This window comes from Phocoena phocoena, chromosome 2, assembly GCF_963924675.1.
Source record: "Phocoena phocoena chromosome 2, mPhoPho1.1, whole genome shotgun sequence".
NCBI classification, from domain to species: Eukaryota; Metazoa; Chordata; class Mammalia; order Artiodactyla; family Phocoenidae; genus Phocoena; species Phocoena phocoena.
Window position 1 is genome coordinate 34792346 of NC_089220.1, and position 24855 is coordinate 34817200.

The following is a 24855-nucleotide window of genomic DNA, read 5'->3' on the forward strand; positions in this document are numbered from 1 at the left end:
GTGTAATGGGAGTATCAGAAGGATAAAATAAAGTGAATGAAGCTGAAAAATATTACAAGGAAAAATGGCTGAAAACTTCCAAAATTTGATGAAAAACATTGGTCTACACATCTGAGAGCCTCAACCAACTCCAATTAAGATAAGACATCCACAAATAAACCCACTACAGTAAAAATGTGAAAGACAAAATCATGAAAGTAAAAAGAAAACTGAATTATCACATATTATGGAACTCCAATAAGATAAACATTTGACTTCTCATCAGAAACAGAGACTAGAATGCAGTAGAATGAATGATATAAATATTTAGACCACTGAAAGAAAAAAATGGGTCAAATAAAAATTTAAGTCCAGGGAAGTAATATTTCAAAAATGAGGGCAAAATAAAGGTATTCATAGATAAATAAAATAGGCAGAATTTATTGTTAGCTGAACTACCTTACAATAAATACTAAAAAACTTTCAAGACTGAAAGCCAATACCCCAGAGTAATTACAATATACACGGAGACACACAGACACACACAATGAAGAGCAAAGGTAATTGTATAGGTTAATTATAAAAGACAGTATAATTGTATACTTCTTTTTTTCTTAACTGATTTAAAGAGCAACTGTATAAAATGATATTTGTATGTATACAGAGAAAGACCTAATTATATTGTTGGGCCTATAGCACATAAAAACAAAATATAATTGACAAAATAGCACAAGAAGCTTGAGGAACAAAGCTGTGTTGGGTTAGGAAACATACTAGATGATAACGCCACAAGAACAAATGAAAAGAATAAAAAATAGTAAGAATATTAACATAATGAACACTTTTATACACACATACTTTGTTTCCTGAAAAGATATAAAATTATATAACCTAATTATAACAATTTATGTGTTGGGATTGTAACATTTTTGAGAAAATATGTATAATAATTGTTTTTAAAAAGGGAGGAAAATAAATAGAGCTATACAGTGTTAATATTTCTATATCTCACACAAATTAAGTTATTATAAATAAGTAGGATCTGTTAAGATATTTGTTGTAAGCCATAGAGTAACCACTAAGAAAATACTTCAAAAATATAGTGAAAAATTGTTAAAGATATTAAAATGTTACTCTGTTGAAAAACTGGATGTCCATATGCAAAAGAATGAGTTGGATTCTTACCTTATGCCTTACATGAAAATTAATTTAATATGGATCTAAGACCTCAATGTAAGACTTAAAACTACAAAACTCTCAGAATCAAACGTAGGCCAAGGGAATTTCCTGGTGGTCCAGTAGTTAAGGCTCTGCATTCCCAATGCAGGGAGCCCAGGTTCGATCCCTGGTCAGGGAACTAGATCCCACATGCCACAACTAAAGATCCCACACACCGCAACGAAGATTCCACACTCTGCAATGAAGCTCCTGCATGCTGCAGCTAAGACCTGGTGCCACCAAATAAACAAATATTAAAAAAAAAAATAGGCCAAAAGCTTCATAACATTGGATCTGTCAGTGATTTCTTGGATAAGACATCAAAGGCACAGGCAAAAAAAGAAAAAGAAAAAGACAAACTGGACTTCATTAAAATTAAGAAATGTTCTTCATCAAACAACAATGTCAACAAAGGTTAAAGGCAACCCACAGAATGGGAGAAAATGTGGGCAATTAATATATGTAATAAGGGATTAATATCCACATTATACAGAGAACTCCAAAAACTCAGTAACAAAAAAACAAATAACCCAATTCAATAATGGGCAAAGGACTTGCAAAGACACTTCTCAAAGAAGACACACAAATGGCTAATAAGCACATGGAAAGATGTTCAACATCTCTAATTATCAGGGAAACTGAGGTACTACCTCACACCCATTAGGATGGCTACTATAGCTTAAATGTGGAAGTAATCTAAGTATACTTTGACAAATTAACTGATAAACCAAATGGGCTATTTGCATACACTGGAATATAATTCAGCCCTAAAAAGGAAGGAAATTTTGATATGCCGCAACATGGATGAACTCTGAAGACATTATGGACATTATGTTAAGCGAAATAAGCCAGTTACAAAACAACATATACTGTATGATTCTACTTATATGAGGTTTCTGGAGTAGTCAAAATCATAGAGACAGAAGTAGAATACTGGTTGCCAGGAGCAATTCCTGGGAACTGCAGAGAAGCACAGAACTGGAGTTAGTGTTTAATGGGTACAGAGTTTCATTTGGGGAAGATGAAAACGTTCTGGAGATAGATGTTGGTGATAAGTGCACAAAAATACACACATACTTAATACCATCAAATTATACACTTAAAAATTGTTCAGATGGTAAACTTTATTGTGTGTATTTTACCACAATACAAAAATTTTGGGGGAAAGGGGGTGATTCTGGCACTTCCTTAAAATGTTAAAATATGAAGTTACCATATGACCAAGCAATTCTACCGCTTGCTCTATATTAAAGAGAAAAGACAACATACTTCCATACAAAAACCTTTGCAACTAATGTTCATAGCATTATTATTCATAATTCCAAGAAGTGGGAAAATCGCACTGTCCATTAACTGATGAATGGATAAACAAAATGTGGTATATCCATACAATGAAATAATATTTGGCAATAAAAATAATGAAGTATTGACATGTGAAACAACATGGATGGACTTTGAAAATACTATGCTCATGAGAGAAACCAGTCAGAAAAGGAACATATTTATTTATTTATGCAAATTATCCCAAACAGGCAAATATACAGACAACGAGTAAACTAATAGTTGTCTAGGAGCGGGAGGTTGGGGAGTCGTTTCTGGGGCAATGAAAATATTCTAAAAAATTGATGGTGGTGATGAGAGCACAACTCTGTGAATACAATAAAAACCATTAAGAATTGGAATTGGCCAGCAAGATGGCAGAGTAGAAGGATGTGAGCTCACCTCCTCTTACAAAAACACCAAAATCACAACTAACTGCTGAACAACCACTGACAAAAAAAAAAAAAAAATGCTGCAACCTACCAAAAAAGATACCCTACATCCAAAGACAAAAAGAAGCCACAACGAGATGGTAGAAGGGGTGCAACTGTGATAAAATTAAATCCCATACTCGCCATGTGGGTAACCCCCAAACTGGAAAATAATTATACCACAAAAGTTCTCCTATACAAGTGAAAGTCCTGAGCCCCATGTCAGGCTTTCCAGCCTGGGGGTCTGGCAACGGGGGGAGTAGCTGCCAGAGAATCTGGCTTTGAAGGTCAGCAGGGTTTGATCGCAAGAATTCCACACGACTGGGGGAAACAGAAACTCCACTCTTGGAGGGTGCATACAAGGTCCTGTTCACACCAGGACCCAGGGGAAAAAATCAGTGACCTGTGCGCCAGGCCTACCTGCCAGTATTGGAAGGTCTTCTGCAGTTGATGGCAATATAATCTTACCTCAGGAAACAAGAAAAATCTCTAATACACAACCTAAAATTAAACCTAAAGCAACTAGAGAAAGAAGAGCAAACAAAACCCAAAGGTAGTATTAATAGAAGGAAAGAAATTATAAAGATGAGAGCAGAAATAAATGAAATAGAAACAAAGGAAACAACAGAAAAGATCAATGAAACTAAAAGCTGGTTCTTCAAAAAGATAAACTGAATTGATAAACCTTTAGCCACACTCATCAAGAAAAAAAGGGAGGGCTTCCTGGGTGGCGCACTGGTTGAGAGTCCGCCTGCCAATGCAGGGGACATGGGTTCATGCCCCAGTCCGGGAGGATCCCACATGCCACAGAGTGGCTGGGCCCATGAGCCATGGCCGCTGAGCCTGCGCGTCTGGAGCCTGTGCTCCGCAACAGGAGAGATCACAACAGTGAGAGGCCCGTGTACCGCAAAAAAAAAAAAAGATAAAAAAAGAAAAAAGGGAGAGGATTCAAATCAATAAAATTAGAAGTGAGAAGGGAGAAGTTCCAACGGACACCACAGAAATACAAAGGATCATTAACAACTATATGCCAATAAAATGGACAACCTGGAAGAAAGGAACAAACTCGTAGAAAGGTACGATCTCCCAAGACTGAACAAAGAAGAAATAGAAAATATCAACAGACCAATCACAAGTACTGAGATTGAAACTGTGAGTAAAAATCTTCCAACAAACAAAAGTCCAGGACCAGATGGCTTCACAGGCGAATTCTATCAAACATTCTGAGACAAGTTAACACCTATCCTTCTGAAACTATTCCAAAAAATTGCTGAGGAAGGAATACTCCCAAACTCATCCTATGAGGCCACCATCACCCTGATACCAAAACCAGACAAAGATACCACAAAAAAAAATTACAGGCAATACCACTGATGAACATAGACGCAAAAATCCTCAACAAAATACCAGCAATCCAAATCCAACAATACAATAAAAGGATCATACACCATGATCAAGTGGCATTTATCCCAGGGATGCAAGGATTTTTCAATATCCACAAATCAGTCAGCATGACACACCACATCAACAAATTGAAGAATAAAAACCATGATCATCTCAATAGATGCAGAAAAAGCTTTTGACAAAATTCAACACCCATTTATGATAAAAACTCTCCAGAAGTGGGCACAGAGGGAATATACTTCAACATAATAAAGGCCATACTTGAAAAACCTACAGCTAACATCATACTCAATGGTGAAAAGCTGAAAGCACTTCCTCTAAGATCAGGAACAAGACAAGGATGTCCACTCTTGCCACTTTTATTCAACATAGTTTCGGAAGTCCTAGTCACAGCAATCAGAGAAGAAAAAGAAATAAAAGAAATCCAAATTGGAAAAGAAGAAGTAAAACTGTCACTGCAAATTACTTAATATTGGGCTGGCCAAAAACTTCATTCAGGTTTTTCTGTAACATCTTAAGGAAAAACCTGAACAAACTTTTTGGCCAACCCAGTATTATTCACAGAAGATCTTAAAAATGCTACCAGAAAACCAGCAGAGGTCATCAATGAATTTGGTACAGTTGCAGGATACAAAATTAATACACAGAAATCTGTTGCATTTCTACACACTAAAGATCAGAAAGAGAAATTAAAGAAACAATCACATCAAAAAGAATAACTCCTAGGTTTATTCATACCTAGGAATGAACCTACCTAAGGAGACAAAAGACCTGTACTCCAAAAACTATAAAATGCTGATGAAAGAAATTAAAGATGACACAAAGAGATGAAAAGATATACCATGTTCTTGGATTGGAAAAATCAATATTGTCAGAAAGAGTATAATACCCAAGGCACTCTACAGATTCAATGCAATCCCTATCAAATTACCAATGGCCTTTTTCACAGAACTAGAACAAAAAATCTTAAAATTTGTATGGAGACACAAAAGACCCTGAATAGCCAAAGGAATCTTGAGAAAGAAAAACAGAGCTGGAGGAATCAGGCTCCCTGACTTCGAAGCTACAGTAATCAAAACAGTATGGAACTGGCACAAAAACCAAAATACATATCAATGGAACAGGATAGAAAGCCCAGAAATAAACCCATGTACCTACGGTCAATTAATCTACAACAAAGGAGACAAGAATATACAATGGAGGAAAGACAATCTCTTCAACTTCTCTACAACTATGTGTAAAAAATGAAATTAGAACATTCTTTAACACCATACACAAAAATAAGCTCAAAATGGATTAAAGACCTAAATGTAAGATCAGATACAACAAAACTCTTAGAAAATTCTCTGACATAAACTGCAGCAATATCTTTTCCAAGCCATATGCTAGAGTAATGGAAATAAAAACAAAAATAAATAAATGGGACCTAATTGAACTTAAAAGCTTTTGCACAGCAAAGGAAACCATAAACAAAATGTAAAGACAACCCACAGAATGGGAGAAAATATCTGCAAACGATGTGACCCACAAGGGATTAATCTCCAAAATTTACAAACAGTTCATCTGGCTCAATATCAAAAAAACAAATAACCCAATCAAGAAATGGGCAGAAGACCTAAATAGACATTTCCCCAAAGAAGACATACAGATGGCCAAGAGGCACATGAAAAGCTGCTCAACATTGCTAATTATTAGAGAAATGCAAATCAAAACTACAATGAGATATCACCTCACACCAGTCACAATGGCCATCATCAAAAAGTCTACAAACAATAAATGCTGGAGAGGGTGCAGAGAAAAGGGAACCCTCCTACACTGTTGGTGGGAATGTAAATTGGTGCAGTCACCATGGAGAATAGTATGGAGGTTCCTTAAGAAACCAAAAATAGAGCTACCATATGATCTAGCAATCCCACTCCTGGGCATATATCCAGAAAAAAACATGGTTCGAAAGGATACATGCACCTCAGTGTTCACTGCAGCACTGTTTACAGTAGCCAAGACACGGAAGCAACCTAAATGTCCATCGACGGATGGATGGATAAGGAAGATGTGTTACATATATACAATGGAATATTACTCAGCCATTAAAAAGGATGAAATAATGCCAACCTCAACATCATGGATGGATCTGGAAATCACCATACTAAGTGAGGTAAGTCAGACAAATATCATATGATATCGCTTATATGCAGAATCAAAAAAAAAGATACAAATGAACTTACTTACAAAACAGAAATAGATTCATAGACTTAGAGGACAAACTTATGGTTACCGGGGAGAAGGGTGGAGGGGAGGGACAGATTGGGAGCTTGGGATTGACATGTACACTGCTGTATTCAGAACAGATAACCAACAAGGACCTACTGCATAGCACAGGGAATGCTGCTCAATATTCTGTAATAACCTAAATGGGGAAAGAATTTGAAAAAGAATAGATACATGTAAATGTATAACTGAATAGCTTTGCTGTACACCTGAAACTAACACAACATTGTTCATCAACTATGCTCCAATATAAAATAAAAATTTTAAAACAACCCATTAAAGTGTACACTTTAAATGGATGAACTGTATGGTATATGATTTAGATCTCAATAAAGAATAAAGTTGTCTAGACATTAAAAAGATCCTTAGGAGAGGAGGATAATGCTTCTTCTGTTCAGGCTCCCTACCTGCTCCCCACTCCCTCGAAAAAAAAAAGTTAAAGTAAATTCACAAAGAATTAGAAGTGCAACAGACAATTTCAGCAAGTCTTAATCTCTTCAGTGATAGCCAGATCAAATCTAAAACACTGTCTTCAGTTTTTCCATTACACTTTCAGTGAGGCACTGACAAACTACAGCTTGTTCTGGATGGCTTTCTCAAATCCAATTATCCTGACTAAATCACTGGTGTGAATAAATCAATGAAATAACTAAATTTAAAAGTTATAAATAACATATATAATAAATGATCTAATTCTACCCTTTTGAGAATGTAATATACTTTATTAGGACACACAACTGACCTTTGGATTACATCTTTTTAGCAATATCTGACACCTTCCCAAACCACTGTCCTTTATAAAGGTATTCTGGAAACAGAAAGAGTAACCTGAAGTCCATTTTATTAAAAACTGTCCCCCAAATTATGGCAAGGACCATGCCTGCTTTATTTACCATTATTTTCCAGGTCCTACCATATTAAATGACACATAGTATATACTCAATAAATATTCATTAGTTATTTTTTAAGCACTTCTAAATTCTTGACTTAATGATAGAGGAGAAAAGAATGTTTTAAACTAAGTATTAAAAAGTACCCTATTTACATTTCATTTTTTTCTGCTAAAAAATGTCAAGACTTAATATCACTTTGCTTCCAATTTAAGTGAACTATAAAAATTTGCACTCAATGCCAGGTGGCTAAGTGAAAGTCTGACCAGAATATAAATGTCACTTCACCTCACAAAGTGCAACTCAAATATTTTTCGTCTGACTATGCTCTTAGTTATTTATAAAAGAGGGAAAGATAAGATACAACTTTACAGAAAAGAAAAATACTATCTTAACTTACTTTTTAAATTACTGTCTTTTAAGAAACAAGTTAAAGTAAGACTGAATTACTCAAGTTATTTTTTTTCCTCTACAAAATTATGCTATGAGAGTTATTTTCAAAGTGAACTGTTCAGAAACAGATTCAATTTTGAAAATGCTTTCAGGGATCTTCCTCGATTTCATCAGGAAAAAATGGAATCCTTTGTTGGCAACATCTTCTCAGTATTCTAAACAGCAACTGCCTATAAATCAAAACCATGAGGATTAGTGACTCCTTTTGCTCATGGAGTTAGGTCTCTCATTTATGTCATACACACTTAGAAAGATACTGAGACTGCAGAAGGAACCAATGCTGATCAAAGTTTAAATACAGCTATTAGGTCAACAAAGGGTAGACTTTTGTATTGAACACCAATAAAGGGCTGAATGTTAGAACTGCCTGAAGAATGGGGAAAACGCAGGTTTTGCCAATGTATATTCACTATACATTCAGTCTGTTACTCTCTTACTCTTTCCATTACCCTCTCTTTCATTTAGTCACTAAATCGCACATTCATTCCTTCACTCAACTATTTAAGGAATATGTCTGGTTGGGTCTATTGTGGTAGGTGGTAACGATATAAGATTAAACATGAACAGTCTCTGCCCTTAAGTAAGTTATAATCTATTGAGAAATACAGACAGTACATACACAAACAATGATAATATAGTGTAAAAAGCTATGATAGAAGTTTAGGCAACATATAGGAGGAGCACATGGGAGATCATAGAGGACTCCAGGAAGGAAAAAAATCCAAGCTCAATCAGCTCAACCAGCCTTCCTCCCTAAATGGATTACCCTAAATTTAAAATTTAGGCTTCCTTCTTAACGTTCATTTAATCTCTCTCGGAGGGTAAAAAAAGATTAGGGTAGTTAACATTTACCACAGTGACCAGGTAGGAGTGGAAAGAAGGGGCAGCAAGGGCTAGTCTCCTTTAAACTGCTGCCCAATTGTCTAGTATTGTGGACGTTTTCCCAGCTGGGTAAAGGTAATTTAATTCTCCTTATTCTCAAAGAATAGTATTTTAAAACTTTAAACTCTTAAAACATCTAGAAAAGAAATAAATGGGTCTCTCCTAGCTTTTCTTTTGTCATTTTCTTCCTAATGTGGGCTAAGTCACAAGCAGGTGTTTCTTAGGAAACTCATTAGGGAAGCATACTTAGGCAGACTTTTGATTAGCAAGCTTCTTTACCTGCCTGTTTGTCTTCCCAACCAACAACCAACAATCTTCCACTGAAAAATCCAAAAGGAGTTCACATATAAGGACTCAACTGTCATTTTTTCATCGAGGCTTTTCCTTTGCAGGTGTTAAATCTCACTTTCAATCTCACGTTTAGTCTCTGCAGATACCAACATAAACCATAACCAAAGGAAACAAAAATTCTGTTCCACCTCCTCCTAATAAAAATTGAGAAAAAATATATATATAAAAGTTCAGGGTGAGAGAACAATTAAATGATCAAAAGTCATATACCTACAAGCCATATAGAAAAAAATATTTTCAAACATTTTAATGTCAGTTCCTAGGTGGCCAGTGCTAAGATGTTATTCCATCATATTTTTAATAAACGCAGCAATACAAACTAAAACCAAATGTGAAGTCATTATGCTGTAGATCTTAAACTTACACAGTGCTGTATGTCAATGATATCTCAATAAAACTGGGGAAAAAATTTTTTTTAATGTGAGAACAAAATCAAGAAAGTCAAAACTAAGGCGAGGAGTAGAAAGAACGCAATGCCTGGTTGTCAGGAGGCCCATCACCATGTAGTTTTAGGACCTTAGATAAATCACAACTCAGCTGAGCTTTAGGTTTTACATCTCTAAATTGACAGAACTAAACTAATTGAGTATGATTCCCATGCAGAAAAGGCAATTTCAATGTAGTGGGTAATAGACTGTAAAGATGATGGAAGGTGCAAATGGAAACTAGCCAACTCCCAGCAAAAAGCAGGATTCATACAACACAAGGATACAAATTCTGCTAACAACCTGAACTAGTTTGGAGCAATCTTCCCTAGTCAAGCCTCCAGATGAAAATGCAATCCCCAGCCAACACTTAGATTTGCAATCTTGGGAGATCCTGAGCAAAGGAACCAGTTAAACTGTGCCCAAAATCCTGACTGTGAGATAATACGTATTGTTCTAAGAAAGTTTGTGGTAATCTGTTACACAGCAATATAAAACTAATATAAGTAGACAATGCAATCATTCATTTTTTCACTCTGACCATCAGTGTCAGATATATCAATGTGTTCTTGATAAACGAAATACATGGATATCAAAACTTTGTTTTAATCACTAGTTTTAATCTCGTAGACTCTCATTCATCTTCAGCCAAACTGAGTTTCGAAAAAGTGTAACATACCCCTGGAGTTTCTATTCATTCTCATAATCAATCATTCTCTCCCTCTCTCTCTGTTATTCCTTCTTTGCTCCCTCCCTTCCTCCTTTCCTGCTTTTTTTTTTTCCTTAACAAAAGCTTCATTTCAAGGATCACCTCTTTTTAAAATACTTTGTCAGTGCTCCCATTAAACTTTTATATGCCTCTATAATAATATTCCTCAGTTAAGGTATTACAATGGAAAGGGGAATGAGAATCTTTGACTCCTTTTCCTTTTTTGACTGATAGCGGTAACGTTTCTCTTTTTAAGAAAGAAGAAAGTATGGAAAGACAGAAATAATCTGTTATTATTCCACCTGCTGTCTAGCCAGTTGTAATTAATGTAATAAATTCATCTGAGTCATTTCACATTTGTGTGTGTGTACTACATAAACAGTAAATAATATCAGGAAATAGGGAACAACTATTATCAATTAATTGAACTATGCACTCCTTTAAAATTATTATAGCTATTACTACCAATACCTATCTAATTGAGATGATATGGGAAGGCAAGCAAAATGTTCTGCTTTAAAATAATAACAATTCTTGACAATGTATACATTTGTCCTTAAATTAACAGCTGAGACTGAATACACTACACATCTCTTAGTTTTATCACTCTTTTTCTGGGACTATCTTCTCTCTCATTTAATTAGGGTATTCCACCATTCTGACCACAGGCATCCCTCCCATGACTGGTAAGTCAAGATAGCCTATACCCCTGGCCACAGTGATTGGCTGAGGTTTGGACACATGACCAGATTAACAAAATCAGAATTATTCCATGAGATTTTATGTTTTAGAGATGAAGTGAAGAGAGATCATGAAGCTAGAAGGAAGGGAATTACAGTAAGTTATCAGCCATCTTGCCCATTTCATGGAGAAAGCCTGACTGCCGTAAGTGAGAATAAAGCCAAGAAAAACCAAAAGAGATGATGAAGGAAAGTGAGAGAAACAAAACCAGTTGCACAAACCCTCTAATTCTCTTCTTTGAGGCTCCCACCCTTGATCTGGTTTCTGAAACTCTTTCTTGATTCCTTGAGAAGTACTCCTTAGTTACATATGCCAATCAAATCACAAATTAGCTTTTGAAGCTAGTTTGACTTAGGTGTCTGTACCCTGAAAATGAAAGAATCAACTAATTAAAACAATACATTATTTATTTCATTAAAAAATTCTAATACTGGATTGGTCATCTATATGCCTCAGGCAGACAACTCAGATATTATCCATCTTCAATCATATGTTCCTTAATTACAGGAACAATGTCAATTAAACCTAATTGCTGAAGGATGTAAGATGAACATCTACTAGTGTTTTGATTAAATAAATTTTTAAACAAATGAACCCATAAAAACTGTAACATACATTCCCAGGAATGTACGGAATGATGGAAATGAGAGAAAGTCTTCTAAAAGTAAAGTATAATCCAAAGTCTTTGGATTTGCAGTTCTGACATAGAGCACAGTACCATAATACCTTAGCACCAGCCTAGATTAAGCTGTACTGTCCAAATATATACTTTACAGTCTAATAACCATATAATCCAAAAAAGAACCTGATTAAAAATGATAAAAACTTACAGTTAGAGATGTTACTACAGACAAGACAGCTTTGGTATCTGTCTTAGATTTAGCAGAACTATTGGCAGCAGAGCAAAATGAATGATCAATAATGTTTAAAATGCTGTCCTTGGGAAAATCATTTCCACATCAAATGGAATTTATCTTAAGAAAAACAAAGGATAATATAAAAACTCATATTTTGTTTAATAATTAAAGGTCTCTTGGGACTTCCCTGGTGGCGCAGTGGTTAATCATCCGCCTGCCAATGCAGGGGACATGGGTTCAAGCCCTGGTCCGGGAAGATCCCACATGCCACAGACAACTAAGCCCGTGCGCCACAACTAATAAGTCCGCGCACCACAACTACTGCATCCTGCGTGCCTAGAGCCAGTGCTCCACAACAAGAGAAGCCACCGCAATGAGAAGCCCATGCACCACAAAGAAGAGTAGCTCTCGCTCGCCAGAACTAGAGAAAGCCCGCATGCAGCAACAAAGACCCAATGCAGCCAAAAATAAAATAATTTTTTAAAAAAGCTAAAGAGAAATATTTTTTTAATGTATTAAAGGTCTCAAAGATACTCTAAAATTGAAATTTAATAAGCAAGCCATAAAAAACATTAAAATTGAAATGTAATCAATAAGCCGTAAAAAACATTAACTAAAATCATCTACCTGCAGTATGAGAATGTACAGCTCTATGGAAAATAACCACTTCAAAAACCAGTTTATCTTCTGTTGACTGGCATTTTTAAGAAATTCAGTTCACCACGGCAACCTGTCTTAACACCAGCAGATAAGTACAGGCTATATTTAGATATGATTGCTTTCCAGACGGCAATCCTGCCTTTCCTTCATGTTTAATGTCATGATCCAAGGGACCAAAATATCATTCAATCAGATTGTAGTGTGAAGACAAGTATACATCCTCAGGGGGATGAGGCTGTGTTTCAGGACCATGAAAAGAATAGCTTCCACCAAAGGTGGTAAAATTTGTAAAGAAGCACATAAAGGTAAATAAAATGTTCATGTCTAAGAAATTTACAATCAGATACAACTATTTTGTCCAATTTTATCTTTGTTCTTAAACATTAAATGCCATTATCAAACACTAATGATCTATACTATCAAAATACATTTCAACTAGCAGGTTTTTGTTATTATTTAATTAGTATGCTGCATTTCCAATCAGGCACCTTCTAACTAAAAAAGAAAATTATTTTTTACCCAAAAGCAATCCTTTAAAGATTAGGTATAACAAAGAGAAGTATTAATACAAGACAAGTAATACAATACATAACAAGGAAGATTGATTAAAATGATACTGTTATGAAATTCCCCTGGATGTATTTGTACTTTATAATCTTTGTAATGATAGTGAAAAGAATTTCTATTTTACTGACTAAGTAACACAGTTTACTTCACAAGGTACCGAGGTATCATAATAATCAGAGAGAGTACCTTTTATTTTTCTTTACTCTCTAGATGAGCTGCATCAAAATTATTAAAGATAAAAGAAGTGAAGTTCAATTAAAAATACCAAGAACACATCACCTCACACCCATTAGGATGGCTACTATATTAAAAAACAAAAACCAACAGAAAATGAGTGTTGGTGAGGAAGTGGAGAAATTGGAACACTTATGCACTGTTGGCAGGAATATAAAATGGTGCAACCACTATGGAAAACACTATGGAAGTTCTTCAAAAACTTAAAAACAGAATTACCATATGATACAGCAATTCTGCTTCTGGGTATATATCCAAAAGAATTGAAACCAGGGTCTCAAGGAGATATTGGCACACCCATGTTTTGAGCGGCATTATTCACAACAGCCAAAAGGTAGATGCAACTCAGTGCCCATCAATGGATGAATAAGTAAAAAAACTGTGAGAGATATATATATATATATATAATGGAACATTACTCAGCCTTAATAAGGAAAGAAATCCTGACACATGCTGGAACTCCCTTGAAGCAATTGTGCTAACTGAAATAAACCAATCACAAAAAGACAAATATTGCATGATTCCACTTATGAGATTCCTAGAGTATTCCAAAACTACTGAAACAGAAAGAACGGTAGTTGCCAGAGGCTGGGAGGAGGGGAATACAGGGAGTTATTGTTTAATTGGTATAAAGTTACAGTTCTCCAAGATGAAAAACTCTAGGGATAGGCTGCAACAGTGTGTATATACTTAACATTACTGAACTGTACACTTATAAATGGTAAAATTGGTTAAAACAGTAAATTTTATGTTACACTTATTTTACCACAATTAAAAAAAAACACCAAGAATATTGACAAGAAGTATTTCCTCATCCATAATACAATTTATCCAGAATTTATAAATAAGATTTCTATTTTATTGAATCATCCTTTCTTAAAAATCACAAGAGGTCATAATTTGGTAAAATAGTTTTCAAAATCTTAACATTACTGAAGCAACTGAAAATACATTCTGAGTAACAGAAAGAAAAACAACAAAGACTGACATAATTGTCATGTTTTGCAAAATTTTCAAGGAATATAAACCTTCCCTATCTGCCCTATAAAGAAAATTACTAATATCCTACATTATGAATTATATTTCTAGTATTCACAGATGGACAATTCTTCTATGAATTAAACAATTCTTCCTCTGATTTACATATCACATATCTACGATGCACCAAAATTTTTAAGAGCTTTTGCAAATTAAACAAACAAGGCACATCCATCTATAACACCCCCCCCACACACACAATCAGCATCAACACAATGAGTAGCACAAAGAGGTATTCAATTTCTATTAGTCCTTTTCATTCTTATGTTACATTTCCTCTTTTGATTCTTAAACAGCTTTTAATAGTTTCTATAAATGAATCTGAGTTCACATAATTATCTCTGCTAAATAGTTTATAAATAAGCAATAACAAATCTAAAGCATAAATATGGTAATATGTTTTATCTTTCATCTTCAGCAAATAGACAATGGGAATTTGAAAGCATTTTTGAGAATTATCACTATAGAGAACACAACTGATATAACTTAAAGTATGTTATATACAGTATCTCCTGTATGCTATATACAGTATCTCTTTTTCATATAATAGTCATCTCTCCAGCATAGATAACAAGAAAAAGCAAAAATTTTCATGCTTTAAATAGCACATAACCTTCCACTTAAAGAGAACAAAAATTAATTATACCATGTTAATAGTTTCTTGTATGTATGAAAATTACGTACCACATTAGATACGTTTCTAACATAACATCAAGCTACATTTGACACTTTTCAATGTGCCATTGAAGACCACAACTAATACAAGAAATCTCATAAAACAACTCAAATTGACAAATTATACATACAGCAGAGGAAATCATTCTTAAAATGTTTATAATCATAAATAGAAGATAAGTAATTAAAACTGTTAATTGTTTATTTCAAAATTTAACACGCATGCAAATTACTAAGTCAAACAAATCTTTAGGCACATTATTAGCAAAAAGTGAAAGTCAAGTTCCTCTACTTGGTCTTATACGTAACACCTACAAGACTACGACAGAAACAAATATTCTTAGAGTAACTACCCAAAGAAGAGAGCTTGTCATGTATTCCCCTCACCACAACCTTGCCACAAGTCAGATTCTGCTCTCATTATTACAACAAATCAAAAGTTAGTAACAAGATCAGAAAGTCTTGCTTAGGGAGTCACAACTTTATTTTTTTTTCTTCTCCCATGGCATCCCTCCTTCATCATGTTCACACAATATAGCTCACTCAGTTCACTCAAGCCCAATAATTACTTTTACTACAATGATTTTACTAAAAATCTTGGGTTGTGTACTATACACAGTTTAGATAAACTACAGAGGATCTATCACGTTATTCCATCAGCTTGCCATAGATACGAGTATAAAGTAGTCATTTTTGGTTCTGCCCTTTTGCTCTCCTCTGTGGCAGTAAACCTCTCAAACTTCATTCATTCATACATATACACACATACAACTCGGTTTTATTACTATACTTTGTCCACAGATATTCCATACCTGCTCATTTATCTGATTAAGACACTCTACACACCATTCTGAGTGTCAATATTGATCAGATTAGCCTGGGTTCTTCTCAACCTACTTTTTCCTTCTCTCTTTATTCTGTCTTCCTTTCTCACAGTATTAGTGATTGAAACACAGTACTTAATTTTTCTTCACACATCAACTCCTTTCAGCATCAGGAGCTCACGTAGGTGAAGCATAGTACAAATCTGCCAGGCATATTAACATAGAGCATTCATTCAATACACATATCTTATTCTAATAATATTTTTTATTTGGAACATTTATTAAAATAACATATTATACAATTTTAGCAACCCTTACACTAGTCAGGAGTACTCATCAAATGCCAGTTATTTTTTGAGGGGATTTTTGCAGAAAAGTTATTTCCGAAATATTTTCTACTTAATGTTACAACATAAACAATTCATATAGAACCAAAAAGTAGTATACATGAACTGATGAACAAACAGTAAAGAATTACATCAAAAGTCTGGGAGTCTGTGCCAGACAAGAGGTATGTACTAAGGTATGTACTAAGTTAATGTTGCTATAGAATAGTAACTCAAAATAAAATATTTCCCATCATAACAACTGAAAAAAACACATTCGTTTTCCACATCAGGCATTTCTTTCCCTACAGAATTTCAGCAAGTGAGAAATATATCTTTAAAAAATGAACTACAGTCATTAATAGTACATTTTGACAATTCTTATTAAGAAAAAAGTTCTTTCCAAATCCAAGTGTCAAGGGCAAAGACAAATTCTTGCTCACTGAATTCTTACATTCAAGACTAATGCCAAGAGACTAATGCCAAGTTAAGAGAATGATGTTAAATTAAGCTATCTAGCTACTTTAAAACAGAGACTTAGAATTATTTTGTCCACTCAATGCAGTAGTGATCTGAGATAAATTTCTCTTAGAAATTTTCTCTAAGATTAAATTCCTATTTTAGTGATAGGTGACATTATGAATATTATTCTACATTCTAGGAAGAAGTACCAAAGTGTTTCAAAACACTACAACTCATTATTATAATCCAATTTTCAAGTATATTCTCCACAGCTTTTATATTATTGAAGTCCATATAAGCACATTTTTTTCCAAAAACATTGCATTAAAAAGATATATAATCCCACTGTACCAAAAATATACCTTACAAATAATACAATGGAATAATTTATTTTATCCAAATGGGTGACATCTTTCAATGATATTGTAAAGCTTCTTCCCATATCCTCATGCACATGTTATTCAATATTCATTTACTAGGAATAGTTATATCCACATAGAACAATTCTATTCTTCATTAAATATTTATAGAACTGAAAGGACAACTTATCAATCTTCCTTTCAATAAAAATCATGGAGAAAGAATATTGACAATCCTTTTGAATGAGGAAAAGAGAGACATTAAAAAAAATTAGAGAATTGGGATTGGAAACTCATTTCAAAACTCATTACAATAATGAGTTCATTACAATAACTTCAATATTCAATCATTTTCACCATTCTGTCTTGTAACTATATTTTTTTAATGACTTGGAAAATCATTATGAAATCAATAACCTTCAGGTTCAACACACTCCTGTGTTTTATTCCTCACACAATTTTAAATGAATTACTAGTAAAATCTGGATGAGTATAGATTACATCTGATGTGGAAGAGTAATTTTTTGTTATAATATATTTTACTGAATGCATTAAGTATCATTAAAGAAAGCATCTGCCCACACTCAATTTTCTTTCCCTGCTGCCCAGGGCTTAACTAGTATTGAATGTTTTTTTAATAAAAGGTGATCTTACTGGAAGGATATTTTCCTACAGAAGATAGTATGCATGATTTGCAGTTAATATAAAACTGAAAAAAATTGATTCATGAAATAAAAATAGAAAATGACATTATATTCTGATATGAAATATGTTCTGATAAAGAATGGAACTGACTCATTAGCCAGAACATTAAAAATTGAAACCTACAAAACTCTTCAAAAATCTTGTGCTATACATAGTGTTCTAATGTAAAACATCAGAAATATATTCAATACAGTCAAGTATATTGTTATTACAAATAACCGTTTTACATTTGTAATTATACTTACAAATGATTAGTATAAATTATTCAAAAAAGCTTAAAATTGATGTAAACAAATTCAGTCTTGCCTTCCCAAGCAAAACAACTACTAATCATCTTCCCTTCCTATCTACTGCCACATTGGTAAGATATCATCAACCATTAGTAGATACTCTTTGAAAGTCAATCATTAATCACAACTTTATCTCTTCTTCTAAAATCTCCTCAATTTCTAAACAGAAAGTGTTCCATAACTTCACTTCTGTTGAAACTGTTCTATGTGCTTCACTATATGTAACACAAATTGTCAGAAAACAAGAAATTACTCAACCTTAAATCAGTTCTGTTACAACTCTTCCGGAAAAAGTCACACAAATCATAAAGTTTGAATTTACACTTAATACTGAAAACCAAATACTTACAAAGAAGGATCTTGTACAAGATCTTTGAGATTTATCCCACTGCGATCTTCTGCAAGATTCCTGAAGCAACTATCACTCACTAAACAGGAAAAGGGGAAAGAAAAAGAAAGTTAATTTTTGTTTACATTTCATTTAAATTATTACTGTCCAAAAGGAATTTTGAAATTAAAATTGGTTCTCTGGATAGGGTTTTTCTAAACATCAAGAATGATCAATTTCTGGGCCTGGTAGATTAAACAGCAAATATTAACATTCAATAACATCAATAATCTAAGCACACAGACTTTATATAAATACAATATATAAAAGAATAAACATACGGGTCTAAATTTTATTTTACTTTTACAAGACTAATTTACCAGTCCATAGTGGCAAGTCACTGCTTCCACAACAACTAGAAAAACAAAAAAAGGTAAACTATCCCCCAAAATCATATTTTTAAAGACAATGGAGAACTTTGGATACAAAAAGGATAAACTAGGAGAAAAGTGCTATCTCTTCTTGGGTAAGCTGAGCCTCCTGATTGTTTCACTACTGGGAGGATTTACCATCTAGACGTAAGAACCAGACAGAGGGACACTACCAGGGAAAAGAGAAACCAGCATAGTTTGCGATAGCTCTTGGGCGGGCAATGACAGACTGGAATCCCATGGGACCCACAAGACACAGACAGTTTTCTTCTGGGAGATTTGCTGGGGCCTAGGACTGTACAAGAAGTTCTGGGGGAAGGAGAAGAGAATGGGACACAGGGCAAATAATGTTTTCTGCACTGCAGAAGTGATTAGGAGTTAAAGTCACACTACAACAGATGGAGCCTACCACTTTCAGTGCAGAATTTCAATAGGTCTCCCCTCAAGATATTTGCTCTCAATCAAAAGCATCCCACCTTGAGAGGGGAGATGAGTAAAAGGGGGCAGAAGCCAAATGGTAGAGTAAAATCTCCAACAATTTCATAGTATATTAGTACAAAGCCACAGCACAGAGGAATAACTGCAATGCAACAGGTCTGGCCCTTAAGACATTTAAAACCAGAGGCACACTGAGTATATCTAAAGCTGTCACTCAAACCACCCAGCTCAATTTGTGGCTGAGTTGAGACGGTTAACACGTAATCATTTCTTTCTAATATAATATTGAAAGAAAATAACATTTACATCAATTTCTATCCTAGTATAGACAGTATTTGGTATATGATAATAATTACAAAGTACAGGAAAGGGGACAAAATGTGACCAATAAACAGTTGAAAGTATATGCCAACCCACAGACAATACACAATTAGAAGACAAGGACTTTAAGAAAACCGTAAGTTAAAGAAGATATACAAAAAATGTTCACAGTAGATGAAAATTTTCACATTTCAATAGAGAATTAAAATCTGTGAAAAAGAATCTAATAGTAATTTTAGAACTGAGAAATACAGTATCTGAAATTAAGAAATCTGTGGGTGGGTTTTTAGCCAACTCAACACAGCAAAACACAGAATTAATGAACTTGAAGAGAGCATCCAAACTGAAGTAAAAAGAAGAAGAAGAAAAAAAAGAACAGAGCATAAGAGACATGCTGGAATCAAACAGCTAATGTAATTGTAGTTGAGAAGAGAGAGAATGGGGAAGAAGTAATACTTTCAGAAAAAACAGCTGAGAATATTCCAAAACTGATATAATACATCACTCATTGACTCTGGGAATACAGCCAACCCTGTACTGGAAAATGTGAAAGAAAACCACCCTCAGCAAACTGCTGAAAATCAAAGATAAGAAGAAAATCTTAAAAACAGCAAGGGGAAAAAAAGGACACATCACCTTCAAAGGAAAAACAATAAAACTTGCAGCTGAGCGTCCAACATAAACTATGGAATACAGAAGACAATGGAACAATATAGTTAAAATGCTGGGGGAATATCTAGAATCTAAGTCTATACCTTGATAAAATATCCATCCCAAAATTAAAGGTGAAATAAAATTTTACTCATATAAAAGTTTTGTATTTGTAAGCATAAATATTAAGTTATTATTTCCTATTTCAATTTAACAGTTTTATTATGTATCTCTTAGCCATTTTCAATCTTCACAAGGAGCAACAAGAACACTTGCCTTGTCCCTTTCAAAAATCCATTACCTAATATTTTATTCATATTTTATATTCCCTTTTCTTACAGCTCAAAATTATAAGCTCCCTAAATCTGAATCTGCCTCTAATATAAATAAAAAACGTATATAATGATGCATTTAAAGGATCTGAAGTTGAAATCAAGTTTGCAGTTTTATTATTAACTCCAAAAAGGTATCCCCTACTTTTTTTTTCACAATGAGGTAATTTTGATCAATATATAATTTTCTCTCCATATTTAACAGACACTGATCTCAACCTATTGATTCGAGACAAATTTCCTGCTCTTCATAATTTTAACACAAATGCTCATTACAACATTTCCTAATTAGGGCCAAAAGGAAAAAAATAAAATGTTGCCACACTATAAGAAAAGTTGGTTTCCAGCTGCGTTGAACTAATATTGAAATTATAATATATTATATCATAAAATTTGTTCTCATAAAGTTTCTTGCCCAATTTGGCAAATATGAGAGCTTAGTTAAAACTTCAAGAGCCTGAAAGTTTGGGAGGCTTAATTAAAATAGAATAAACCTTTGCTCCTATAAAGGCTTATTAGTCAGCTAGTGAAAATAAATTTTGCTAAAGGAGGCACTTTCTAACGTTCATATCTCATCCAAAGTTTAAGTTTAAAACAGAGCAAGAAATCTAAAGAAATTCAATAGTTTCTTAACAAATATTCTGAAACTCTACCTGCCTAATATATTTATTTTTAATAAAATATATTTAAAATATTTAAATATATTTAAAATATAAAATAAAATATATTTCACCAATGTAACAAATCTTGCTTTTGAATTATAAATAAGAACATGGTAGATTTTAAGAAGCTAGTGAACATACTTTTTTCATGTGTAAATCACACCAAAATCAATCAGTTTGGTCATCATATTTTTTTGTTGTTCTTCCCCCCCACCAGTATATGCCAACAAAAGGAATTACTATGCTCTTTGTTCCAATGATTAATATCACAAAATTAAGAGCTGGTTCTTAGGAACATATGTATTTTTCAAAAATTGTCCCTTTCTATGATCACAGTGTGAAAGTTAAAGGTTTAGTGGAAAATGTCATTATGCTGTAATTTTAAAATATACCAAAAAATATGAGCACTTAATTCCTTTTATTTTGAAAATATATCAGATAGTTCAATTAATACCTGATATAAGAAAAATTAGACTAACTCCATAATTCCTGGTTTCGTTTTTTTAAGATAGATCTCTATATTTTTTGTTATTCAGATGAAAATCACATAACACAAAATTAACCATTTTAAAGTGCACAATTCTGTGACATTTAGCTCATTCAGAATGTTGTGCACCTCCACGTCTATTTCCAAAACATTTTCATCATCCCAAGAGAAGACCTGGTACCCGTTAAGCAGCAAGTCCCCAATCCTCCCTTCCCTTCCCCCAATCACTGGCAACCACCAGTCTGTTTTTGGTCTCTACGGATTTAATAATTCTGGATATTTCATACAAATGGAAGCATACAATATAGGACATTTTGTGTCTGAATTCTTTCACTGAGCATAATGTTTTCAAGGTTCATCCATGTACAGAGAAAAATCATTCCTCTTTATGGTTGAATAATATTCCATTGTATGTATGTACCACTTTTGTTCATCCACTCACCCTTTGTTGGCCATTTGAGCTGTTTCCACCCTTCAGTTATTGTGAACAGGCTAAGTAAGCACGCACGTACAAATATTTGTTTGAGTACCTGTTTTCAACTCTTTGAGGTATATACCCAGAAATGGAATTGCTGGATCATACGGAAATTCCATGTTTAACTTTTTGCCAATTGTTTTCCAAAGCAGCTGCACTATTTTACATTCCACCAACAATGTACAAGGATTCCATTTCCCCACATCCACAGACGTTATTGTCTGTCTTTTTAAATTTAGTCGTAACAGTGGGGTGTGAAGTATTATCTCATTGTGGTTTTGATTATATTTCCTTAATGATAAATGACGTTGAGCATTCTTTAATATGCTGTTGGCCATTTGTATATTTTCTTTGGAGAAATGTCTATTTAAGTTCTTTGCACACTTTTTAATTAGGTTGTTGAGTTGTAAGACGTCTTTATATATTCTGGATACTAGACCCAGACATATGATTTACAAATATCTTCTCCCGTTCTGTAGGTTGTCTTTATGCTGTCTAGATGTCTTTTTTTTTTTAATTAATTAATTTATTTATTTATGGCTGTGTTGGGTCTTCGTTTCTGTGCAAGGGCTTTCTCTAGTTGTGGCAAGCAGGGGCCACTCTTCATCGCGGTGCGCAGGCCTCTCACTGTCACGGCCTCTCTTGTTGTGGAGCACAGGCTCCAGACGCGCAGGCTCAGTAGTTGTGGCTCACGGGCCCAGTTGTTCTGCGGCATGTGGGATCTTCCCAGACCAGGGCTCGAACCCGTATCCCCTTCATTGGCAGGCAGATTCTCAACCACTGCACCACCAGGGAAGCCCTCTCTAGATGTCTTTTAATGCACAACAGTTTTTAATTTTGAGGAAGTTCAATTTGTCTATTTTTTCTTTGGTAGTTTGTGCTTTTGGTATCATATTTAAGAAACCACTGCCAAGTCCAAGGTCATGAAGAACTTCCCCTATGTTTTCTTGTAAGAATTTCAAAATTTTAACTGTTATATTTAGGTCTTTTATTCATTTTGACTTAATGTTTGTACATGGTGTGAAAGTAAGAGTCTAGCTTCATTCTTTTACGTGTGGGTATCTAGTTGTTCCAGCACCATTTACTAAAGAGGCTGTTCTTTCCCCATTGAATGGCCTTGGCACTCTTCTGAAAAATCAAATACTCATAGACACATGAGCTGATTTCTAGACTCAATTCTATACCATTTATCTATATGTCTACCCTTATGCTAATATCACACTGTTTCTATTACTGTAGCTTTGTAAGAAGCTTTTAAATTGGGAACTGTGAGTCCCCCAACTTTTTCTTTTTCAAGATATTTATGGTTACTCAGCATCCCTTGCAACTCCATATGAATATTAGGACTCTAATCCATTTCTTACACCAAATTTTTTTCCCATTTTAAGTAGATTCATTTTAAGACACATCTGACTATTACCAATTACCTGCCCTCATATGCCACTTTATATTTTTTTCCATGTTTAAGTCCTACCATTTTCTACCTCCTAGAAGAAAAGTTCCCTGAATTCTCCTAAAAAGGATGCAAACTAAGTAAAGAACTATTACTGAGCAAACTGAAGATAAATATTGTCATGATGGAAATTTAGTAATGTTCTTAATATATCCAACCTAAAATTACAAGCCAAAATAATGCTAATATGTAAAACCTATACTATGATAACCATTTCACAACTACCAATGATGCCTGAATCTTAAGTAATTTTAAGTAATTTCAAGCTGTTGTGCACTTTGCTGTCAAAAGGTAACACATTCCCAAGCTGAGAAAATTTAGAACAATAAGCGAAATCTCCTTTCCCAATAAATTTGCAACAGATATGTTTCCTGAGTTCAAACTACAGTTTGAGCAGGATTTTTTGGATCTGATCCAAGTGGAAAGAAATTTTTTCATATTTTAAAATCCACTTAATAACTATGCAACTAAGGAGCCTCCACCTTATCTTCAATTGGACGTTGATTATTCTGCAATGTAATGTACATGCTAAAAGGCAAGAAAACTTAATAGAATTCTAAAACCACATTCCAGATAATTAATGTGCTCCATTAAAATTATCTGTTCATGGACTGATATCAGTATTCACCAATAACTATCTTTTCAATGAGTGGAAAGACATACGCAAAAATAAAACACTCCATACAAATCAGCATTAATAAATGAACATTTACAATTTATTTTGATGACAAGAAATACTAACTGTAAACTCTAATCATTCCTCACCCAATTCCATTCTTTAAATTGGTAAATGTGTATGACAAATACAGCACTTAATTATTATAATTATATTTGGATTTCATAAATTTTAGAAATTGTAAAAATATGTTTTCTTTCTTGTGATAGTAGTATATACATAATATTTTCAATTTTGCCTCTTGGCCCACAAAAACCAGAATATTTACTATCTACCCCTTACGGAAAAAGTTTACTGATCTCTGGTTTATAGGAACACAGCAGGATTACCATGCACCATACAGAGCTAGTTGATGTTAATCCCTAGCACATGCATTAGTATAGCATATTTCCATGACTATGCACAGAACAGCATAAATTACAGAACCGATTTATACTCTCCTCTATTTTTTATATCTCTGGCTAAAGCCCATATCAAAACTCAAGTTATTGGGAAAACTTCCAAATATATTCATCCATCCTCATATATGTTCA

At 33.9% G+C, this 24855-nt stretch overlaps 1 protein-coding gene across 8 annotated transcripts in view; it reads right to left on the reverse strand.

Moving 5' to 3' along the window:
* The window catches only part of GPHN (gephyrin), a 624681-nt gene that overhangs the window by 486494 nt on the left and 113332 nt on the right, over nt 1-24855 (reverse strand). For all 8 annotated transcript variants that reach the window (XM_065872421.1, XM_065872425.1, XM_065872422.1 and 5 more), the window contains exon 2: nt 18418-18496. In XM_065872421.1, coding sequence (XP_065728493.1) covers nt 18418-18496 — 79 coding nt within the window. The remainder of the gene's footprint in view (nt 1-18417; nt 18497-24855) is intronic.